The sequence below is a fragment of the Gymnogyps californianus genome, chromosome 27, assembly GCF_018139145.2.
Source record: "Gymnogyps californianus isolate 813 chromosome 27, ASM1813914v2, whole genome shotgun sequence".
Lineage (NCBI taxonomy): Eukaryota > Metazoa > Chordata > Aves > Accipitriformes > Cathartidae > Gymnogyps > Gymnogyps californianus.
In genome coordinates this window covers 7,321,639-7,343,684 of record NC_059497.1, presented here as the reverse complement: position 1 = coordinate 7,343,684, position 22,046 = coordinate 7,321,639, and the positions used below count along the sequence as shown (strand labels likewise).

Here is a 22,046-nt window from a genome sequence, read left to right as displayed (position 1 = left end):
GGTGCCCGGGTACCCAGGCAGGCTGCCATAAGGCACAAAGCACAACCCTGGGTGGTCAGTGCAGGGGGCCAGCCCCCAGAGGACATGGGGCAGGTGTGCCCCTGCCAGCAATGGCCACAGCACCCAGGAGCGGGCTGCTGGCGGCAAGGGGGCAGGGAGAGGGGGCAGGAGCCCTGCAGCAGCCCTGCTCCAAACCCAGCGTCAAAGCAGGGCCCTGCGGCAGCCCTGGGACACAATCTGGGGGCAGAAGGTCCAGCAGCAGCGATGGCCACAGTCGGAGGTCTCCGAGCTCATCTTCGCACCCAGGCCAAGAAAACCAGGCATCCGGAGCCATCAGAGTTGGCTCTAGCACCTCTTGGGTGAGCACGACCACACGGGTGTCCGGTGCTGCCTCGGGGACACGGACCCCCGCCCTATGCTCTGTGGCGTGGGCACAGCACTGAGGAGGGATAGGTGGCAGTGATGGTGAGGAAGTAACGTGACTGCAACCACACCCCCCAACGCAAAATTGTTAATTTATTATTATTAGGAGGCAAAAAATTGTACAGTTACAAGAATCATTTCCCAACAGAGGTCAAATCTGAGCCAAAATATCTCTTAAAAAAAAAAAAGGGGAGTGGGGGGTGACAACACTTTACAATTCATTAAATTAAAAAAAAAAAAAAAAAAAAGGAAACCTCTCTTTGTGCAATTCTGCAAAAACAAGAACAGAAGAGAAACCCCCGGCCTCACTGCCCCGGAGCCGAGCAGGGGAAGGGCCTGGGAGAGGGGCCCTACAGCCCCCCCGCCCCTGGGCCACTGCCACCCTCTCCCCCAGCCCTGAGCTGGGGACAGGCAGCTGCCTCCCCGCTGTGCCGCTGACCTGACCCCACTACACACCCACCCTCCTGATGCCAGCGCGTCCCCCCCAGCCCAGCTAAGTCCCCTCCCAGCTGGTTCCAAACAACCTGGCCAGGACCCCAGGCTGTGCCTGCAGAGACCCAACAACTCATCACACGGCACAGATGGGCACAGCCTTCCTGACTCCCTCAAAATTTCCTCTCGCCCTCCCCCCAGCTGCAGGCAAGGATCCAACCATGTCCCCACCAGCCCCGCCACCCCCTGCCCCACTGACCCCGTGTGCCCCCAGCCAGGGCAGCAGAGCTGGGGGCCGGCATGGGGAGCAGGGCACGGGGAGCAGGGCACAGGGAGCACCCCCCTGGCTCCGGTGGGCAGCACTGCGGGCGCACAGGGGCTCTCACGGCCCTGCGCGTGTCTCCAGGTGTCTCCATGTGTCCCCCCCTCCCCAGTGTCCCCACGCGACGTCCTCGGCCAGGGCAGAGCCAGCAGTCCCCAGCCGGGCGCAGGCGATGCCTTTTGGCATGTGGGGAGCCAGCGCAGCTGCCCCAAGAGGCTACGAGGGGCTGAGCCACCTCCGGGGGCAGCTGGGGCAGGGAAGAGGCAGGAGCCAGCCCCCTGCTCCCCGCGGGGGCTGCTGGCATTGCTGGGCTCCCCCTGCACTGGCACCGGCCCCTCGGATCGCCACCCCAGTGCAGCAGAGCAGCAGGACTGGGCAGCGGGGCAGGATCTGGCCCAGGCACGGGGGCTGGGGGGCACACGGGGCAGGGGGATGAGCGGCCCAGGGCAGTGACGAGGGGTTGGGGCAGTGGCACAGCAGCTGGAGGCAATGCAGGGAGAGGCTGATCGCAGCGGGTCATGACTAATCCCTGTCCCCCCGGAGGGGCGAGGAGCCTGGGGGGCGGCATCGCCTTCCCCCCAAACCCTGCCCATGGGGCTGAAGCCCGAGGAAGGGCAAGGTGGGCATATTCCCAACACCCCCAGGATACTCTCTGCCTGGGGGTACCGGCAGGACACCCGGGGAAGGGACGAGGGACCCCCAGGGGACCTGCCCGCAGCCTGGCACAGCCCCATCCCCAAGGGGCTGCCTTCTGCCACCATCCTCATCTTCCTCCCAACGCTGACCCTCAGCCGGCCTCAGGGAGCCCACAGCCTTCCTACCGCTCACAGGGCCCAGTTTAGTAACAGCGCTATCGCTTAAATTAAAAAATTAAAATATATATACATATATATATATATACTGTATACACAGACAACAACAGAACAGTGCCAAAATGGGAGGAAGAGACAGAGAGAGGAGAGGAGAGGAGGGCAGTCGGACATTTTCTTTACAATAAAAACAAGGGCTCCACCTCAATGCGAGCGGAGTCTGGGGTCCCCTAAAAATACCCATCTAGAGAGAGAGCTGGAGGGACAGAGCAGGAGAGAGAAGGGGCATGGACTTGTACAATGGCATCTTCCCGATCTGAGCCGCAGTCCACGGGATCTCAGCTTCTCCTAGACTTCGAGTGCTGGATAAGCCACTGTAGGGTGATGTCTGCGAAGGCAAGGGGACACTTACAGCCTCTCCCTCCGGTTGTCACCCCCTCCTGGACTTGGGCAAACAGCCTGGGCATGCTGCTCCCGTGGGCACAGGCTGCCCCCCCCCGCCGCACCCCGAGCCCCGCACCGGAGCCGCTCGTACTCACCGATGTTGTCCTTTTCTTTGCAGGAGATGGAGTAGCAACAAATCTCTCGGTCCTGGATGGCAGAGAGGTTCCTGCGGGAGAGGAGTGAGCTCTGGCTACAGACCCCTGGGGCTGCATGTCGGCGGCGATGGGAGACGCCTCCGGGCAGCCTTTTGAAGGGTCCCTTTGGAACTCGGCTCCAAGTTGGGGGACACTTTGCAGGGGCAATGTCTCCCCAGGCTCCCAGGGACCTGCATGTGGGTTGGGCGAGGACACCAGCACACCGTGCCCATGACTGATGGCCAGGCACGGTCTGTGGGAGCTACATGACGGGGCAGGAGAGACCCCATAGAAAGCCTGGCCACAAAATCGCACAGCTTCCCTCCCTAAACCTCAGCTGCACAGCCCCGCGGCGAGATGGGGCAGGGAGGGTTTGGGAGCGGCACAGGGCTGGAAGCACGGGAGCTGCATAGGTGCCCACAGACCAGGGGAGATCTCTGAGGGGTGGCCCGGGGGGAGGAGGGATGCTGCGAGTCAGCGCACATCCCAGTCCCCCATCCGCAGGGGAGGGGATCGCCGCCGGCAGCATGGAGGTGGGCAGGAGCCAGCGTCGGCTGCGAGGAGGCCACGTGCCAGCACGGTAAAGGGTGGCAAAATAAGGGAGGTGTCACACACCAGAGCAGGATCCAACCTCCAAGCACCAAGGGTTGCCTGCTGCCGGGGGTGCAGCACCCGCACCAGGCAGCAGGGCAGAGCCGCAAGAGGGTGACGGGAGCAGCACCCACGCGGGAGCCCAGCTCCACTGCCGAGCGCTGGGCCGGGCCGGGCCCCAACGCCACCGTGTGGCACGCGGGACCAGCCCTGGCACTGGCGGCCACGGCTCCCAGCTCCTCCCCGTCCCCACAAGCACAGAGATGTCACCTCCATCGGCCGCTGCCTCGGGATGTCCCCAGCCGCCCGTCTCTGCCAGCCCACCCCAGGCACCACAATGCGGCCCCAGCAGAGCACGGCGTGGTGACCGTGCTGTTGGGGACACGGCAGGAACAGGAGGGGTCACACTGTGTCACAGCCCCACCGCGGCCGCCTGGGCCACCGGCACACTTACATCTTCTCAATGAGCTCCTTCTCATCCAAGGCACCGGGCAGGTCTCGCTTGTTCCCCAGGACTAGGACCTGCAGGGGGGGGAGAGGGGACACCTGAAGCTCCTGGCCACCAGACCAGGCAGCAACCTGCTTCTGCCACCCAGAAGCAGACCTGCTTGAGATGCAAGACAGCCCTGGCCACTTCACCAGGGTGTGCCTGGATGGAGAAAATCCCTTCAGCAGGCAATCAGAAGGCAGAGCACTTCAATTAACAGCCTTAATTAGCCCGTACACAGCATCTCCTGTATACTCTCTAGTCCCAGTGAGAAGCTGGCCCCACAGCGCATCCTCCCTGAAGGGCACCAGCATCTTTCGTGCCATCTACGACGTCCTCCCAGGAGCCTCTTGCTGTCTTTGAGCAAAAAATCAAGTAAAATGGCTAAAACCGACGTTATCAGGAAGGAGCGCGACACAGATGCCGTGCAGAACCTGCTCTCCACAGGCAGCCAGCCCAAAAAAGCAACGGCTGTTTGCACCATCCACTGATCTCGCCTTACTTCAAGGCTTTTCACATCCACAAAGGCATCCTCAGACTATGCAGGGAAAATAATCACCCGGCAGGACTTGTTCATCCCTCCGGAGTGCGCCACGCGACTGTCATCTGACAAGGACAGCACTGAGGCTGCGGCCGCCTTCCTGGGGTGAGCTGGGGCCTCTGCAGCAGCACGGTAACGCAGCATCCCCCAATTTAAATTTGGAGACTTGTTCTCAAAAAAGAGCACTCAGAAGGGCTGCAAATGCAGCGCGTTATGTTGGGAGCTTAATTTAGTTGGCAGCGAACATTTGGGATCTGTGGCAAGATCCTCAATTAGCTCCTTTCAAAGGATGCTGATTTTGGATGCTCTGTAAGTATCCCGCCCCGGCACGTGCCGTGTGCCCCGCACCGCCGCCACAGCCCACCTCCTGCAAATGTCACAGCCCAGCAGCCGCTCTCCTAGGAGACGAGACCTTAATGTCCCACCATAAATAAGGTGCAAATTCATGCGAGAGGACAGATCTCACACATCGGGGAGGGGTTCTGATCTCTTCTAAAGCTCCCTTCCCTGTTGGTTGGCCCAGCCCTGGGCTAGAAAGTGTCATTGCCCCAGCTCCTGCAGGAGAGCAGCGGGGAAGGGGATCCCACCAAGGAAGGGGATCCCCTCCCTGAATCTGCTCTGCAAGATGCAAGCCCCTCGCTGCAAACCTTGGCAGCCACCAGCCTGGGGACCGCGAGCAGCTGGGGAGGACCTATCCAGGCAACAGCTCACCGGGATGCCCTGGAGCTGTGGCTTGTCAAGCAGGTTGTGCAGTTCATTCTTGGAGGCCTCTATCTTCTCCTGGTCAGCAGCATCCACCATGTACCTGCAAGGGAAGGGACACCCCTGAGCGCAGGCGCCAAGGTCCCCACGCCCCGGTGCTGTGCTGAGGTCCGTGCCACCACCAAACCTTGCTCACATGGCAGCCGCACCACTCCCACTGGCTCCTGGGCCAGTGCGTGGAGGTGACGGATAACCGGATCCTTCCCCCAGCACCCCTCTTCCCAGGGAAGGCTGTGGAGCTGAGCATCCCTTGTGTCTCCCAGGGGAGTGGGGGACCCTCCTGTCCCCGTCCCTGCAGGGGTCCACCCTGTTGACAGCAGGGACACAGCGGGCGAGGGAAGCCCAGGCACTGCCCGGGCAGAACAAGCTGCACGACACACGTCCCCAAGCGCCCAAGCAAGGCTCATCTGCACGTGGCAGCTCCTTATGGAGACACCCAGAATAGAGGACAAGTGGAGAAGACAAAAGGAGCTGATGATGGAGAAGAGGAGAAGGCGTCGACCCAAGATCCTGGCAGGGGGAAGGACCTGCTCGTCCTCTCGACAAGAGCAATCTTGGGCATGGGGCATGGAGCAAAGGGCACGTGATGCCAGCAGTCAGCAATGCTTGCTCTGAGCAGACGGGGGAGATTTAGGGAAGGATTTAGCTCTTACAGGTGGACACCCATCCTGCAAAGGACATAAGCAAAGCCAAAACTGGGGAGAGGAACCGATCAAAGCAGCCTTTATTTTAAAGATCAAGAAACTGGGAGAGAAGAAGTGAGAAACACCATCAAGCTTCATCAGGCCTTGTGGGGTTTATTAAAAATATAAAAGGAGCCTTTAGCTACTGAAGCGCTGAACACAGGAAAATGTGTATGGCTGTACTGAGAGGGAGAGGGAAACGCACCACCCAGGCACTGCCACGAGCCTTCGGCTCGCCGGACAGGGCTGAAGGCAAGAGAAGGGCTGAAGGCAAGAGAAAAGGGATGCGATGCAGCTCGAGGCGACGAAGGCAGACTGGAGCGTGACCTGAATGGCCACAGGTCCTTTTGTTTCCTCTCAACCAGATGGGCTGCTTTGGAAAAATTATGAAATTATGGAAGGAGGCAGTAAAAGGAGTGAAAAAAACAGGATTTTGTAATTTCCAGCAAAGCTCACTGTAATAAAAAGTGTCAAGGACATGTCCTGACATGGTGACAATCAGCAAGGGTGGGACCAGACAGTGCTGTCCCAACAAGCAGGACAAGCAGTCCCTCGCTGCCAGACCTACAGTTGGGAAGGGCAGTACAGAAACCCAGCCCTCCAAAATCCCAGAGCATGGTCACTTGGTGAAGATCACATAAATGCGATTTTCTGATTGGGTTTAAGTAACCCCGATGTGGTCTCCCAGGGTAAATATCTGTCCTGAGGAGCAGGGAGCCTGCTTCCCATGAGCATCTTGCCAGGCTCATCCCCAGCCTGAACTCCCTGGGACTGCGCTTACTGCAATGTTTGCAAGCAGGGGACATGCGGGGACACTCAGAGACTTGCTGACAGTCAGCAGCGGGTGTTGCACGGAGACTCCTTCTCTCAGCACAAGATTCATCCGGCAGCACGTAAACACCACGACCTGGAAACATGCTGCTGGCGGCCACCCTTAAAACCAGCCTCTTGGAAAGGGCTGAGCCACACTGATGGCCTTTGCTCAGCCCCTGCGATGAACAGGCAGCGCAGGGGAAGCATGGGAGCCAGGAAGGGCAAGATCCGAGGAACAGAGCCGGGCCAAGTGATGCTGGAAGGGAAGGGTCTGCCATGGCTGGCGAGGACCTGGCTGCCCTGTGCTCAAAGCCCACGGGGGCACCAGTCCCAGGGGGAAGCATCTCAACTCCCGACACAGGTATCCGGCTCCAGCAGCAAAGGCACTGCAGCTCCTCCAGCTCAGCCCTGCCCAGCACCCTTGGGGGGGGTGATGGGACCGTGCCCCACCCGCTGGCGGGGCTCAGCATCGGCGCGTGGGTGACAGGGCTCTCGGCTCCCAGGGATACTCACACGATGGCACTCACTCCACGGCAGTACCGCTCCCACATGCTGCGAAACCGTGGCTGGCCACCGATGTCCCAGAGCTGTGACACGGAGAAGGTGGCATTACCCCACCATCCTGCCCGTTACCCCACCGTCCTGCCCATGACCCTTCCCCATGCGGCCACCCGGCCAGAGCACCGGGCATGCACCAAAGCCACTCCCACCCCCTCCTCTCTGGCTCAAACCTAACAAGGAGGCTCCCGACTCGATAAAGAAAGGAGACATCTCAGGAAGGGCAGCGGGAGGGTGTCGAACACCTCCTGCGATGCGCCTCTGCTGGCATGGAGGGACCCCCTGGCCCAAGCTGGGGCGCTCCTCCCCATGCCCACCGCACCTCCTGGCCTTTCACTGATGCCTTTGCCATTTCAAAACACTCAGCACGCTCTCGGAAACGTTTCTGCAGCAGGCAGAGATCCCCAATCAGCTTTTCAAGCCCGTCCCACCGTTATTTCCCAGTCCAACCCAGGGCCCTTGAAAGATCCAGAAGGGGTAGAAACCTCCTCTCCCTTTGCTCTCGAGGCAGAGACCACCACTGCAAGCCATGACCTGCTTTTCCCAGCGCTCCCACTCTCAGCAAGGTGACCACATCCATGAGGCCCCACCAGCAAGCCAGAGGTATAAGAAAACCTCCAGCTTTGCAGCCCAGATTGGCTCTTACTGCAGAGGTCTGGATCTCCTACATCCCTTCCCGTCATCTCTGGTGGGTACCTGCAGGAGCCTAACAGGGCAGATCTTCCCAACTGCAGCTGGGGTTGCTGGCATCCTTCAGCCTCCAGCAGAAGACCCACCAATCTCCCTTCACTCCATCTTTCATCCCAAGAGCCCCCACCGGCAATAACATCTGCACCTTACCTTTATGGTAACATTCCCCTTCGTGATCTTCCTCATGTTAAAGCCCACCGTCGGGATCATGTCTTCATTGAACTGTCCTGACTGCAAGGAACAAGGTGAAACAGCGTTAGGAGGCATGGAAACTCCACCAGCGTGCCCCAAGCAGGGCAGCGAGGCTGACAGCCTGCCTAGAAATAACCCCAAATGCTCTGCTAGCCCTGCAGCAGGCGCAGCATGACCCTCCTCCTGGTCCACACCAGGAGCAAAATTAGAGCCAAGGAGACAAAATGCCTGCAGGACGGAAATGCTGCAGCTGCTGCTGCTGCTGCTGCTGCTTGGGGCCCAGGGCGCCCTGGGTGCCCCAGTGAAGCCCCCAGCCCAGCAGCGAGCTGCCGCCCCCAGCCCCAGATACGCTGCCGCCTCGGTGGGGTGGTGGAGGCTTGCCCAGCCCAGCCCTTTCCAGGTGGGATTCCCAAGCCCTTTGCAGGAGGAGGCTGAGACCTTCACCTGCTGCAGTGACCTCAGGTCAGCCATGCCAGGCCCAAACGTCTCCCGGAAAACCCGTTGGCAGCCCCGCAAGGACCCCCGTGGGGTGCAGGCAGCCAGTCGGGCTTCCTGCCCGGGGGAGCCATCTCCTGCATTGGCTCCTTTTCGGCCGCGAGTCCTAGGGGCTCTGGCACATTTCCCGCTTCGGATCATTTATGGCCCAGCCCAAACCAGACCGACTTCTGCTTTCCTGCAAGCCTGCCGCCTCCCTGCAGCCTGCCCGCACAGGTCCTCCAGCCCCTGCACCCTGCCCATGCATGAGAGCTGCGTGCTCATGCTGGGTGACGTGGGGGGACACAAAGGGTCCCCTCTCCCCCTCCCCAGGAGCTGCCGACACGTTGTCTTCAGCAGCGCATCTCCGAGCCGCGTCAGGCAGGAGAAGCATGAAGTTGCCATGGATTTGCAGCATCCCAGTGCCACTGCGAAACTAGGTTAGTCTTGTCGGAGCAGTGAGCAGGAACTGTCCCTCTGCTGCCACGGCAAGATGCCGGCTTGCCAGCCCACGTGCCCAGCACCACACTGGAGGGAGAGGACGGCACTGGTCTGTTAAAACCCACCCCCCTTTCCAATTTGCTGCTCAAATCCCAATGCTGCAAGACGGTCCCAGGCTGAGCAGTACAGGGGGATGTTCCAGGCAGCCCCAGCAGTGACGTGGCATCCCGGGGGCAGGACGCAGGAGCTGCCACAGCGCTTCACCCTCTGCTTCTAGCAGCCTCCTGCCTGGCAGGCAGCCTCACTGGGACCCAAAACAGGTTTATCTTCTTTGCTTTTTAAATGCCTCCTTATGGAAGGCCCTGCTGCGGGATGCCGGGAAAGCTGATGCGGAAGAGGGTTTGATAACCAGGATATGTTATCCTGGATTATCCGGTGCTGGGGCTTTCGGCCATCAGTGCCGGAAACCTGCAGGAACCACCAACCGTGGCCGAACTCATCCCAGCGGCTCTTTACTGGCTTAAAATCTCGGTTTCTCTAGGACTTTTCTGGGTTTTCTTTCAGTTAACACAAACCTCAAAAAGGGAAGGCAATTTATGCCATTTTCTGATAAGCAGAATTTTGTGCCTGGTTGAGCCAACGGCTCCTCCAGACCCACCACGTCAGCAAGTCCCCAGGGTTTTCCTGACCTCTTCCAACGGTTCTGCAATATGCGCCACTTCCCTTTTTCATTTCCCTTTTGTGTTCATCAGCAAAGCCCAGCAGCCAAGGGGTCTCCGAGCCACAGTGCACCCAGAAACGACGCTGGGGACTGGGAAGGAAGCGCGCAGGGGGAGAGGAGGGGAAGCAGGCAGGAATCCCTCTACCACTGGCCGACATGGGGGATGTCTCCTGTGGACTGAGGTTCAATACACAATTTGGCTTTATGGACCAGGTTTTAAGGAATTATCAGGCTTTGATCGGAAGACGTGGAGAGCAATTGCTGAAGAGCTCTTGGAAGCTGCAGGCATCTCCATCGGGGATCCCGGACCACATCACGGGAAATGCTGGCTGTGCGAAAGCCACCCGAGACATGGTTCACATGTGATGGTAGCTCTTCTTCCAGGAAGGGATGGGCTGCAGGAGCCAGGAGTCATCTCTGCTTTCCCTCGCAAGAGACGGGAGCGAGCACGTCTCTGTGAGCAAAGCACGGCCTTGCTCGCTGCCCCAAATCCTTCCCCCACCATGGTACCTGCCTCCAGGCTGCCCATGGCCAAGGCGCCAACACAAAACCACTCGTGCTGGCTAAAAAAGGCTGGGCTGGGAACACAACATGTTGCGGTCCCGGATAGCTTGCACGTGGTCCCTGCTGTCCTGGCACCCGCGGCAGTGTCTTCAATGCACTGCAACACGCTCAGCTCCTCCTGCATCGGCTGCTCTCTGAAAGCAACTTTGAAGGGTGGAAACGTGATGTCCCCTCTTCCCTCTCCAACTGTCCTAGATGCTGACACCTCCAGCACATCTTCAACTACCTGCAGGGTCCAGCCATTCACAGCTCCACTGCCAGGGAGAGTGGAGACCAGCCCAGCTGCAGGCATGCAAAAGCTTCGCTGGACAAATCTTTCCCCCAAATTTTGGTTATGCAATGGACACAGCATCCGTGCTGAGCCCGGAGATCATGCCCAGCCACACCGATCACTTGGGAATGGGATTCCTCTGGGAGGCACAAAAATCCCTGCAGGCAAGATGGATTTTGTGGCTAGAACGGGTGGATCAGGTCTTTGCAGGCTCTAGTTCATCGCTGGTTTTGCCAGGGTCCCCTCAGCACCCTGGCCAAACCACCCTGCCTTGGTGCCCTGGCTGGAAGACAAATGACCTTTCTGCTCAGCCCCACCACTTTCCAGCTGGGTTACTGGGAGAGGTGGCCAGGATCCAGCTTTTGCAGGGGCGAGCAGTGCCCCCAGCTCACTCTGAGCCCCATCCTCTGCCACATGCACGTGGACACCACGTCACCTGCCACTTCAGCCATCGTCCCCTGCTCGGCCAGCACCCAGGACCTCGGCTTGCTGGCACACACAAAGAAACCACCTCAGCCTTCACGCCACATCCACCAGCTCTGGCAAGCAGCGTGCAGAGCCGAGGTGGCCAGGCCCTGCTCCTTGCCATGGCCAGGCAGCTGTCACCCTGTCTTAGCACAGGATGACACCGTTTTGATGCGACCGGCTCTCGATAAATCGCTGCTGGCTGTTTTGCAGCCCCATATCCCCAGGTGCTCACAAACAAGCCATTCCCCAGGGACCGGAGATGGCAGCGCTGAAAGCCTGGCCCCATGTCATCTAAAGTCATGTCTCCACCAGAACATAGTCCTCCATGGGGCAGAGGCAGATGCCCAACACGCCCTGGGTTGGATGGCTCCCACCTGCGCGCCTGGACCATCCCCAAAACCACCCAGCCTTGCGGCTCGCAGCTGGGAGCTTTGCTTGCAAAGCCACTGCTCTTCAGGAGCTCTTCTCCGAAACAGTTAAAAAAGTCCAGCTGCACTGCACAGGCTGCCTCCGGCCCCCCAGCATGTCTTGCATCACCAAGCCGAGCCATGACAAGCCCACAGACAAGACGCTTGACTTTGAGTACCCCATTCGGATGCAAAAAAGCGAAATTCAAGCCAAGCCTTTACAACGTTTCCCTTTGACAGCGGGTCTTACAGCTCTTTGGGGCTCTAAGCATCGCAGGGCACCTACGGCATGGAGCCCTGTGTCCTCCTGCAGAAGGCACCAGAGGGGACAGGGCTGTCCCCAGGTGCAGCACAGCCCTCCCAGGGAACCCACAGACCTCAGAAGGGGAGCTGCCACCTGGAGCCGGATGGGATGGAGCTAGCCCAGGGCTGGCAGCAAGGAGGAAGAGCCACACAGATCCGAGAATGAGACAATCCCGACTTCTGCCCCAAATCCTCAGCATGTTTTGGTTTCAAAACCTCTGTGCAGAGGGACCGCGCTGAAAGGACCCATGTCGGCCAGACCCCACCGCTGTGGGCAGGCCAGCAGCTGGGCAAGCATGCTGCTGCAGGACAGGGATGGGCACCCCAGTCCCCCCGCACCCCAAAGCAGATGGTCTCACCACCAACACCTGCAATTCACATACACGGTCTGGCTCTGCAGCACCCCTCAGCTTGGAAATTCAACATCGCAGGCTTTCAGCATGGTGGAAAAGCCACAGGCCCCTCCTGGCTGCACTCCCGGTGGTGCTACCGCAGCTGAAACAGGCTGTACTGCCCTCCCTGACCCCACGGGCCCTACCTCCAGGGCACTCTCTATCTCAAGAGCAAAAATGGGATCTGGGGACAAGCCTGCAGATGGCAGCCAGGCCATATGCCAGCTGACCCTGGAGCCCAGGTGATGCTGGTGTGACCGACACTGCCAGGACGCCCACAGGAGCCAGGCAAGACAATGCTCTCCAGGACAGATTCATCCCACTCCCTGCAATGCAGCTAATGGCTTTTTTTTTTTTAGAGCATGGTATCACTGAATCTCAGTTTCTTTCATAAAAACAAGGTTTCTCAGATGAAAGGGAAAATCCTTGGGCTGCTTTTGCTTCTTCAGCACTGCACCACAGCCCAAAACACCCTGGACGGTGGCACTGAGGCTGTGCTGACCCAACACCCTGTTTGAGGCAGAGACGCACAGACACATGAGAGATGCTCCCAGCAGCTCCCCATGGACATGCAGCGCAGCTCTTGACTCCAAGGTGGAGAAGGCATCTCTGTACAAGAGCTGCAGCAATGTTTGCTCCCACCTCTGTCCAGACAGACCCCGCAACCGCCTACAAATTTATTAGCGGTTGCTCTTGTTCAGGATGTGTCCATAATGAGGCAGCATCTAGACGGAGGGACAGAGGTGGTGGCCACACGAAGCGCTGGTGGCTCTAGAGTGACCGCTTGCTGCTGGCCCAGGCTTTGGGGTGCTGGACATGCACAGCCCCCACCAGCATCAGCACTACTTGATGGCAGCACAGAGTCTGTTATAGAAACTCCGGAGAAAAGCAAAAGCCTCTGGATCCAAGCAAGGCGCTGAGAAGGTCCCCTCCTGCGAGCTTGGGGAACGATGCGGGAGACTGAAGCAGAGCCACTCTGCACCGCACATCCCAAGCCAACCCTGCAACGCGGAGGCAGCAAGCAATGCCTTCGGAGGACTCCAGATCCTTTGAGACAAGGCGAAGGTCGCAGCTTAGCAGCTCTTGAAGGAAACAGAAGCGGCCTCTCTGCTATTCAGTGCATGTCTCTAAACACGATGGACCCACACGACCTGGCTACATGGTACTTGCACCCTTGGTTCTGGCTACCCAGCCCAATGGATAGCCCCAGCAATGGAACCTTGAAGACATGGTGTTTAATCCATCCCCAACCCGTAATGTCTCCATGCCCCTGCTTTGTCACTGCCAGCACCCATCTGCCTCCTCCCCATGGTCCAACCCAGCTCATACGAACTCAGCGCTGGAGCAGCTTGGCCCAACTCTTGTTTCTGAGATTGCTCAGTCTCCCTTGGTCTTCTACTGAACTACAATGCTCAAGCTGTCCCCTCTTCAATCATTGCTCTGGCTTCTCTGAGACCTCCAGCCATTGCCCTGCTCTCAGCTGGATCTTCTCCCTTCCCATCCCTTCCTCCCCCTGGCACAGCATCCCAAACCAGCCATGACAGCCCAGCCAAGGCAGGGGCAGCCAGCAGCAGGGCTGGGGGTGCTTGCACCTTGCAGGACACTTGTGGTCCCTGAGGGCACAGCACTACTGGTAGCTGTGCCACAGGTCCACAGCCCGGCCAGGCCACAGGTGACACCTCGTGAAGACAAAGCCTTGTGCTCTCCTTCCTGAGCTGGGTTTAATCAAGGGGAAGCTGCAGGGAATCTCCTAGATGAGCCTGGCAGAGGTAATTATTAAGTTCTGTGATAAAAAATTCATCTGCTCACACACAAAGGAGGACAGAGAGGCAAGAACAGGTGAATGAACCCAAAAAATCCGTGGTCCAGCTACTCCCAGGGCAGGAGAGCCAGAGCAGGTTCCTCTACCCACGGACACAACAGCAGGTGGGGAACCCGAAGTACGGCAGGGAGGAAGCACCTTGGCATTGCACAAGACTTCTTCTGGGATGTCTATGGGAACAAACATGGGAAAAGAGAGGGATAACAGGATAAAAAGGTCAACAGGTTGCTGGTCAGTACGTTTGTCTGGCTGTGCCTCGTGCTCAAGCAGTGCAGTCTGGGTAAGGGTCTCTATCTTCTGCATGCATGTGTGTGTTTAGGGGTCTGAGCACCAGCAACAGGTCTCCAAACCAGGGGTCAGAGGCCACTTATCCCTGGTGCAGCAACCGGAACGAATGCGGGTGAGTGTGCAGCCACCGCTGAGCAGGTGGACTGGCCACGGAGCCAGAGGGTGGGCGTCCCCAGGGCTGAGACCATGGGAGAAGGTGGCTGCTGCAGGGACCAGGAGGTCCAGGACGACTGCCAGAGCAGCCGTGGGGTCTGAGGGTCAACTGAGAGATCTTTGTGTGTGTGTGTGTTATGGCTGGGGAACACCATGGTGGGCAGAGCTGGTGGCCACTGGTAAAACCAAATTTAAGCAAAATCCTTACTTTCTCCAAGGCTGTAAAGATGAGACCGAAGTAAATATTTAAGCAGTGCCCATAGAAACCAACTCTCCCACCTGCTGAAGCCGCTGCTCCGGAGAAGTAGAGTTGACTAGGAGAAAAAAATCTGCATAATTGCAAAAATTAAAAAGCAGGCGTAACAAAGCCCGGATCTAGACCGATGTTGATACATTCTCCACTTTTAGAGGAAACGAGGACTGCGTTTGTTTTTTCCATTGAAAAAAAAAAACAGAACAAGAAAAATGGAGAACCAAGCAGTGGGTGCAGGCTGTGGAAAGAGAGGAGAAAGCTGGGGAGAAGGACAAACCTCTCATGAAGCTGCAGCTGGTGGACTTTTGCTACCAGGCCAGCGAAAACACAGGAGCTTGCTCCTTGGCCATCCGTCCATGGCTCCAAGCCTGCACAGCCATCGGCTGCCAAGGCATGTGTTTGTTGTTCATCCCTCTAAGGCACTGAGCACCCACCACCAGACCCATCAGGCACAGGCGCCAAGTTTTGAGCTCGTACCTGGCCTGACTCTGCCCATTCCCACCAGGCCCTTGGGCACCGGCTCCTCCCTCAGACCTCTGCAAAGCACACAAAGACACGGAGTCCCACCACATCTTCTCAAGCAGCACCTGGCTTCACCGCAGGGGTAAAGGCTGATCGCTGAAGAGTTAATGAAGTGGTGATACATCCATATGGGACTTCTCAGGCAAGGGGCACCAGAGCAGAGACCAGCAGTTGCTGTAAGGACCAGGCAGAGAAATAAAGCCCCCGCTGAGCTCGCCACCGTCTGGTAGTCCTTGGTTCTTCAAAGCTGGATCAATCTCCAAGGCTGCCCTGCTTTGAAAGACCAGAGATCTCCAACCCAGGCTGCTCGAGGCTTATGCTACCTTTTAACTTTGCAATCTTACTGATGTTTACATTCTTCTGGGGCTGCCTTTAAACTCTGCGCTCTTTAATTAAAAAAAAAAATAATTACAACACTCCTTAATTAGCAGGTCTTTGCTACGTCCGGACCTCGGGTTATGCTGAGGGGGAATTCAAGGACTACGCTGGGGTTTTTCAGGAGGCACCAGTGTTCTCGCCTGGCGGACGGCACCCATGCCGTGGGACACGTGGCCAGGCAGACGCTTCCACGCCCAGCTCAACCCTGGCACCTGCACACGCCTGCGCCCAGGAAAGCCTGGCCAGGGACATGGCAGTCCCAAAACCCATCACCTGGGTGCAGCATGATGCTGGCACGCATCAGCCCCGGGATGGGACAGTCACTCTTCTCAGCCGTGCCAGCAACAGCCCTGGCAAGGGCACTCCAGTGAGCTGTAAGCATGGGTGTCCCCTGCATCGAGGACAAGTGGCCTCTGACCCCTGGTTTGGAGACCAGTTGCTGGTGCTCAGACCCCTAAACACACACATGCACACAGAAGATAGAGACCCTTACCCAGGGAAATAGTTAGAAACGCAGTTTGGTAAGACAGGACAGACTGTGTTGGTTCAGCACAGGGCATGGCCAGGCAAACGTACTGACCAGCAACCTGTTGACATGCAACAGACCCTTTTTATTCCCTTATCCCTCTATTTTCCCACGTTTGTTCCCGTAAACATCCCAGAAGTCTTGTGCAATGCCAAGGTGCTTCTCCCCTGCTGTACTTTGGGTTCCCCACCATGCCTCTGAGCCGGGGCAGGAATGGCTCAGAGACATGCCACGACGGTGGAGGGATTTTTTAAGGTAGCCTGAGCACGGCACAGAGTATCCCACCAGACTCGGTCCCTTTCCCAGCATCCCCAGAGCCCTTCATGGTGCACTGCAGGTCCCACAAACCCTCATCCCAAGCTGGGCAGCAACGCAGCCACGGCTCTTCTGGCAAAACCCAGAGTGCAGGCAAGACCCCGCTGCCCCCAGTGCACAGGGACGATGCTTGGAGCAAGCCAAGTGGCTTTACCCACGTGGGCTGCACGGAGCATCTCTGGATTGGACGGCATCGCAGCAAGCGGGGGGCTGGTGCCGAGGACGCTGGGCTGGGTACATCCACCTCTGGTGCGTACATCCAGCTGTGGGCCGGATTCTGGAGCACCCGAGATGGCCAGCTCATGGCTCTGTGACACGCTGCTCTTCAGGGCAAGCAGATGGGCTTGTTTGGGGTTTCTTGCCAAGCGGGAGGGAGATGGTGCCACTGCCTGCCTGGATGACCCTGGTCAAGCCCTTCAGACCTGCTTACATTTCTGCTCCGGACAATGCGACTCACACTCAGGCATCACTTGTCCGTATTGGGACCAGTGTCCGTATTGGGACCAGTACTGTTTAATATCTTCATCAATGACATAGACAGTGGGATCGAGCACATCCTCAGCAAGTTTGGAGATGACACCAAGCTGAGTGGTGCGGTTGACACGCCTGAGGGATGGGATGCCATCCAGAGGGACCTGGACAAGCTCGAGAAGTGGGCCCATGTGAACCTCATGAGGTTCAACAAGGCCAAGTGCAAGGTCCTGCACCTGGGTCGGGGCAACCCCCCGGTATCAACACAGGCTGGGGGATGAAGGCATTGAGAGTAGCCCTGCCGAGAAGGACTTGGGGGTACTGGTGGATGAAAAGCTGGACATGAGCCGGCAATGTGCACTTGCAGCCCAGAAAGCCGACCATATCCTGGGCTGCATTAAAAGCAGCGTGGCCAGCAGGTCGAGGGAGGGGATTCTGCCCCTCTGCTCCGCTCTGGTGAGACCCCACCTGCAGCACTGCATCCAGCTCTGGAGCCCTCAGCACAAGGAAGACATGGAGCTGTTGGAGCGGGTCCAGAGGAGGCCACAAAAATGATCAGGGGATGGAACACCTCTTCTATGAGGAAAGGCTGAGAGAGTTGGGGTTGTTCAGCCTGGAGAAGAGAACGCTCCGGGGAGACCTTACAGCAGCCTTTCAGTACTTAAAGGGGGCTTATAAGAAAGATGGGGACAAACTTTTTAGCAGGGCCTGTAGCGATAGAACAAAGTAACGGTTTTAAACTAAAAGAGGGTAGATTCAGACTAGATAGAAGGAAGAAATTTTTTACGATGAGGGTGGTGAAACAGTGGAACAGGTTGCCCAGAGAGGTGGTAGATGCCCCATCCCTGGAAACATTCAAGGTCAGGTTGGACGGGGCTCTGAGCAACCTGATCTAGTGGAAGATGTCCCTGCTCATTGCAGGGGGGTTGGACCAGATGACATTTGAAGGTCCCTTCCAACCCAAATCACTCTATGATTCTATGATCCTGGAAAAAAACCACTGTCCATTTTTTCTTGGCTCATGCTGACAGAGCTTGCAGCAGCAATGCAAGTCCGTGCCCCAGCCAGCTCCTTCTCCTCTTCCAGAAACATGGAGAAACCCCTCAAAAAACCTACCGCCTTCTGCGTTATGAAGCTCAGGTGCAACAGAAGCAGCTGTCGAGGGCCCAGACTCTGCATCTGGAGGCAAGAACAACCACCCAGCACAAGGACTCACGTCCATCTCCCACCCCATCCTCACCCTGCCAGACCCCATGCAACGGGCACGTCCAGAGTTACTGGGAGAGGTGGGTGCCAGACAGACCGGCAAAAATGCATCAGAACAAGATCTCCTTGCTTCTCCCTCAGCATCTCCACCAGCATCTCTCTTCTCTACCTCCCAAGCAACCCTTGGAGACCTTGCAGGACCTGGAGATGCCACCTCTCCTCCCAGGCTCAGGCACCCAAGCGCATCCTGCCGAGATGGGTCAGCTGGCCAGCGGAGGGGGACGGTGGCTCCCCGGGGACGGGTGGGAGCCGGCGCTGAGCTCTGCGGTCCTCCGAGCCGCTGTCGGGACGCACCTCCACTGGCAGCGCTGTCAGAAAGCTGGCCAGCTGCCACTGCATCCATCATCCTACCTGACGCCCTGTATGAGGCTGACGTGCTTTCCTCTTGCAGCATTGATTTGAATCACTTTCTGAGCGGGGCTCAAGCACGGGGTGCTGCCCCAGGCCCCACCACCACGCAGGTCCGACACCCCAGCACCCAGTCTCTGCAGCTCCGCTCCACTGGAAGGCTCTCTAGTGGAGGTGGAAGATGTGCGATGTTGAATCAAAAGCAGCAAAACACTCTTTTTCTAAACACGTCCTGCACTGATGGGTTTTGAGCCCCAGCACCCATTGAGGGGCTCTCGACGCCCTCAAGTCTTACCCTTGTCACCCCCAGACTGGGGAAAAGGCAGCTAAAAGCCCACTGGCTTCAGGTTAAAACCAAGACCAGATGCGTTTTATAGCCTTTCACCCCTCCTTGCATGCAAGACTTCAAGCTTCAGCTCCCAACAGCCAGGGAAAGAAAAAATGAGGCCTAAAAAATAAAAGCCCCAGCCAGGTGACCCAGGAGGAGTCATCTCTCCCGACTGTGGCTGCCTTCAGCAAAGCCTTCACCCAGCACGGCCACAGCTCTGGGCTGCTGTAGAAAACCACCCAGTCTTCCAGATTCCATTTTTCAGCCAGGTGCAGCTAAAAATCCTGGAAGACAAGGACAGTGCTGAGCCCCCCAGAGCAGCTCCAGCCCCAGTGCCCGCATTGCTCTGCAAGCTGGGGAGCATCACCTGCACCCATGGAGACTTCTTGGGAGATCTCTCCAACAGCACCAAAATCTGATACTTTTCAGTTCGGGTTTTTCCCCTCCCCAAAGCCCAAATCACAGCTATTTCCCCTTCCAACACTTCCATTACATCACCTTCAAGCCAGACGGCTCAAACACTTCTCATGCAGTTCCTGTTGAGCTGGGATTTTCTGTGTGTCATGTTGTTATTTAGCTGTCCCCGACAAGTCCTTATTTACACGACGTTTTCTCGAAGGTTAGTGCCTCTTCTTTGCATGCATCTGCCACAAAATCTGAACCTTCCAAATAACTTCACAGACAGAGGCAAAACTGCAGCAGAGACTGAACTCCTTGCTCAGCACCCTGAGCCTGACTGCCCTGCAAGGGTGTTAAACACCCCACCACAGACCTCCTGATGCACCAGCAGACCATGAAGCCAGCTTCAGCCCACGCACGGAGAGCTTCCCTCGAGAGCTGCTGTAGTTCCTGGATGTCACTTGTCCCTACACCAGCAATACTGGCTAAGCGGAAAGAGTCTTGGTGCACAGGTCTTGCACACAGAAAAATTGCCAGGTATGAAGCGTTTACTTGCAGAAGCAGGAACCCCACCAAAGCCCACGCTGAGCCCCGTCTGCTGCAGATGTGGCTGGGAGAGGAGGAGGCACGTGGGGAAAGGGGAGCCGGGCTGGCAAAAGAGCCATTGCAAGAGGACGAGGACCATTCCCAGTGATTTCCAGCCCTGTGCGGACAAAACAGCCCAGCAGGTTTGGGATAAAGCTCCATCTCCCTCTAAAGCTTATCTGGTTATTTAAAAAGGCGCTAAATTACTTTTCCATTTTTAATGCAGCCTGTGTTGCTATTAACAGGCTAGCAGCGTATGGCGGGTCCAGAGCAGGACTAGCCCACATGTGGCACCTCTGCGTCCCACCCCGACATGGGACTGCAAAAAAGGACCATTAAACATGCAAACAGCAGGGACAAAGTCATCCCAAAAAAGGACTGGTGCTCACGGTCACTGTCCCAGTGCCACAAAGCTCCCTGTCCCCCAAGGCTGGCACGGGTCTGCTGGGAGAACCAGCACGAGACCTGAGCACCAAGTGGTGACTGCCAGCAAAACAGCTTCAGAGCAGGAGTGCTATCGTCTCCGGGGTGAAAAGCATTTTAGGGTGTCTTCCCTCTGCCCCCAGGCACTTCAGGAAGGATGTTTTTGTCCCTGCAGCACCCGGCACCAAGGGAAACCGTCCTGGGGAGCACAGCTGCAGCGCAACGAAGCCTCCAAATTAGCTGCAAAATCACCTTTGACAGCCCAGCAGCTTCCAGCGCCCTGAGCGAGCAGAAATAACTCGCTTTGCTTTGGAGCCGAGGCACCAAGCTAAGTAATGTGCACAGACGAGGGGGGCCACGGGGGAACCGGGACAGCCGGAGGATCCGCATCCGCCTCCCTCCATGAAACCCCCCGGGGAGCGACAGCCCAAACCTGCCTCTTTGGGATCCGCCCACCAGCGGCTCCCGCCTCGCAGCGTCGTGTCTGGAGAGGGCGAGAACAACCCAAAAAGCAAGAGGAGAGACTCCGCCGAGCATCCCCATGGGTGAAACCACACCCTGGCCTTCAGGATCCAGGGCCCCCAGCTCCTGCTCTGCCGCCAGATCCAGGGACCCCGTGGACGAGGCAGCGCAGCCGGGGAGAGGCCGGAGTGGAGGGGTCCCCGAGGCGGGTGTTGCTACCCCGTTCAGGTGCAAAGCTCGTGCTGCTGCAGCAGCACCCCAGCACCCACAGAATGCCGCTGCTGGTGGGTGCTGGCCGAGGAAGGGATGGAGGTCACGAAGCAAATAAATAACATCCTACACCGGCCACTGAGCAAAAAACCCTCGTAGCCCCGAGCCCGGCAGGGTCCTTGCGAGGCCCCACCTGCGCGTCCCTCAGCGGCGGCAGGGCCCAGCGATGACAAAGCGCCTGCTGCGAAGGGGACGAGGGCAGGAGCTTCCCCCGGCTCCCAGGGCCGAGGCACCCGCAATCCTGGGCGGCAGCACCCACCCAGGGGGACCGGCCGCTGCCCGGAAACCAGCAGCTCCCCAGCGGCAGAGCCCCGGCCGGGAAGGGCAGGCGGGTGCTGGATCCTGCCCGGGGCCTGCTCCGGCTGCGGCCCCCGAGCCGCCACGCTCGGCACCGGCGATGCAGGGAGCAAACGTCGGGGTTTGCCCGGGCCCCCCCGCTGCTCCCGGGCCTTCACCCTACACCCCCCACCCTGCACCCCCCACTCCCCAAATGTATTTCCGGGCTGGGGTGCAATAGGGCGGAGCAATTTTGGGGAGCAACCGGGGGTATGCAAGACGGGGGTGCAACGAGGAGGGATGCAAGACGGGTGCGATGGGGGGGGTGCAAGCCTTGGGAGCAACGAGGTGGGGTGCAATACGGGTGCAACAGGGGCTGCAAGGAGCAGGGGTGCAACCCAGGGGGTGGGTGCACAGCCGAGCCCCCCCGCGGCGGCACCGCTGGGCCCCGGGGCCGCGCTGGGGCCGTGCCGGGGCGATGCCCGTGTGGGGGTGGCGGTGGGGGAGGGGCAGCCGGCGCTCACCGCGATCACGTTGACGAAGGTGGTCTTGCCCGAGTACTGCAGCCCCACCAGGGTCAGCTCCATCTCCTCCTTCCAGAACAGCGCCCGGAACCAGTCCAGCAGCTTGTTGAAGAGCGCCAGCATGGTGCCGAGCCGAGCGGGGCCGAGCCGGGCCGAGCCGAGCCGAGCCGGGCAGAGCCGAGCGGGGCCGAGCGGGTCCGGGCCGAGCCGATCGAGGCCGAGCCGGGCCGAGCCGCCGCCGCCGCCCCGGTATTGTCCGCGCGCCGCGCACCCTCCTGCCGCACCGCCGCGCGCCGCCCCGCGCCCTGCGCGCGCCGGGTGGGGCCCGCGCACCGCCCGCCGCCGCCGCCACGGCCGCCCCCTGCCGGATAGGAGGACCCGCCGCACCAGGCACGGTACCTCCGGTACGGCCGGCCCGGCCTGACACCCTGCACCCCGGACACCCAGCACTCCCTGCACCCCAGCGCCCTGCACCCCCAGTACGCCCACACCCTGCACCCCTGCACCTTGCGCCC

The 22,046-nt window shown here is 58.8% G+C and overlaps 1 protein-coding gene across 1 annotated transcript; it reads right to left on the bottom strand.

The window, feature by feature from the left end:
* Positions 1-1,299: 1,299 nt before the first annotated feature.
* On the bottom strand, positions 1,300-21,728 carry ARL8A (ADP ribosylation factor like GTPase 8A). The gene is made up of 7 exons (XM_050911367.1): positions 21,532-21,728; positions 7,840-7,920; positions 6,955-7,028; positions 4,895-4,988; positions 3,610-3,677; positions 2,526-2,596; positions 1,300-2,374 (listed from the first exon to the last, which is right to left on the bottom strand). The coding sequence occupies exons 1-7, from the start codon at positions 21,652-21,654 to the stop codon at positions 2,325-2,327; spliced, it is 561 nt and encodes a 186-aa protein (XP_050767324.1). The 5' UTR covers positions 21,655-21,728; the 3' UTR covers positions 1,300-2,324.
* Between the last annotated feature and the right edge of the window lie 318 nt (positions 21,729-22,046).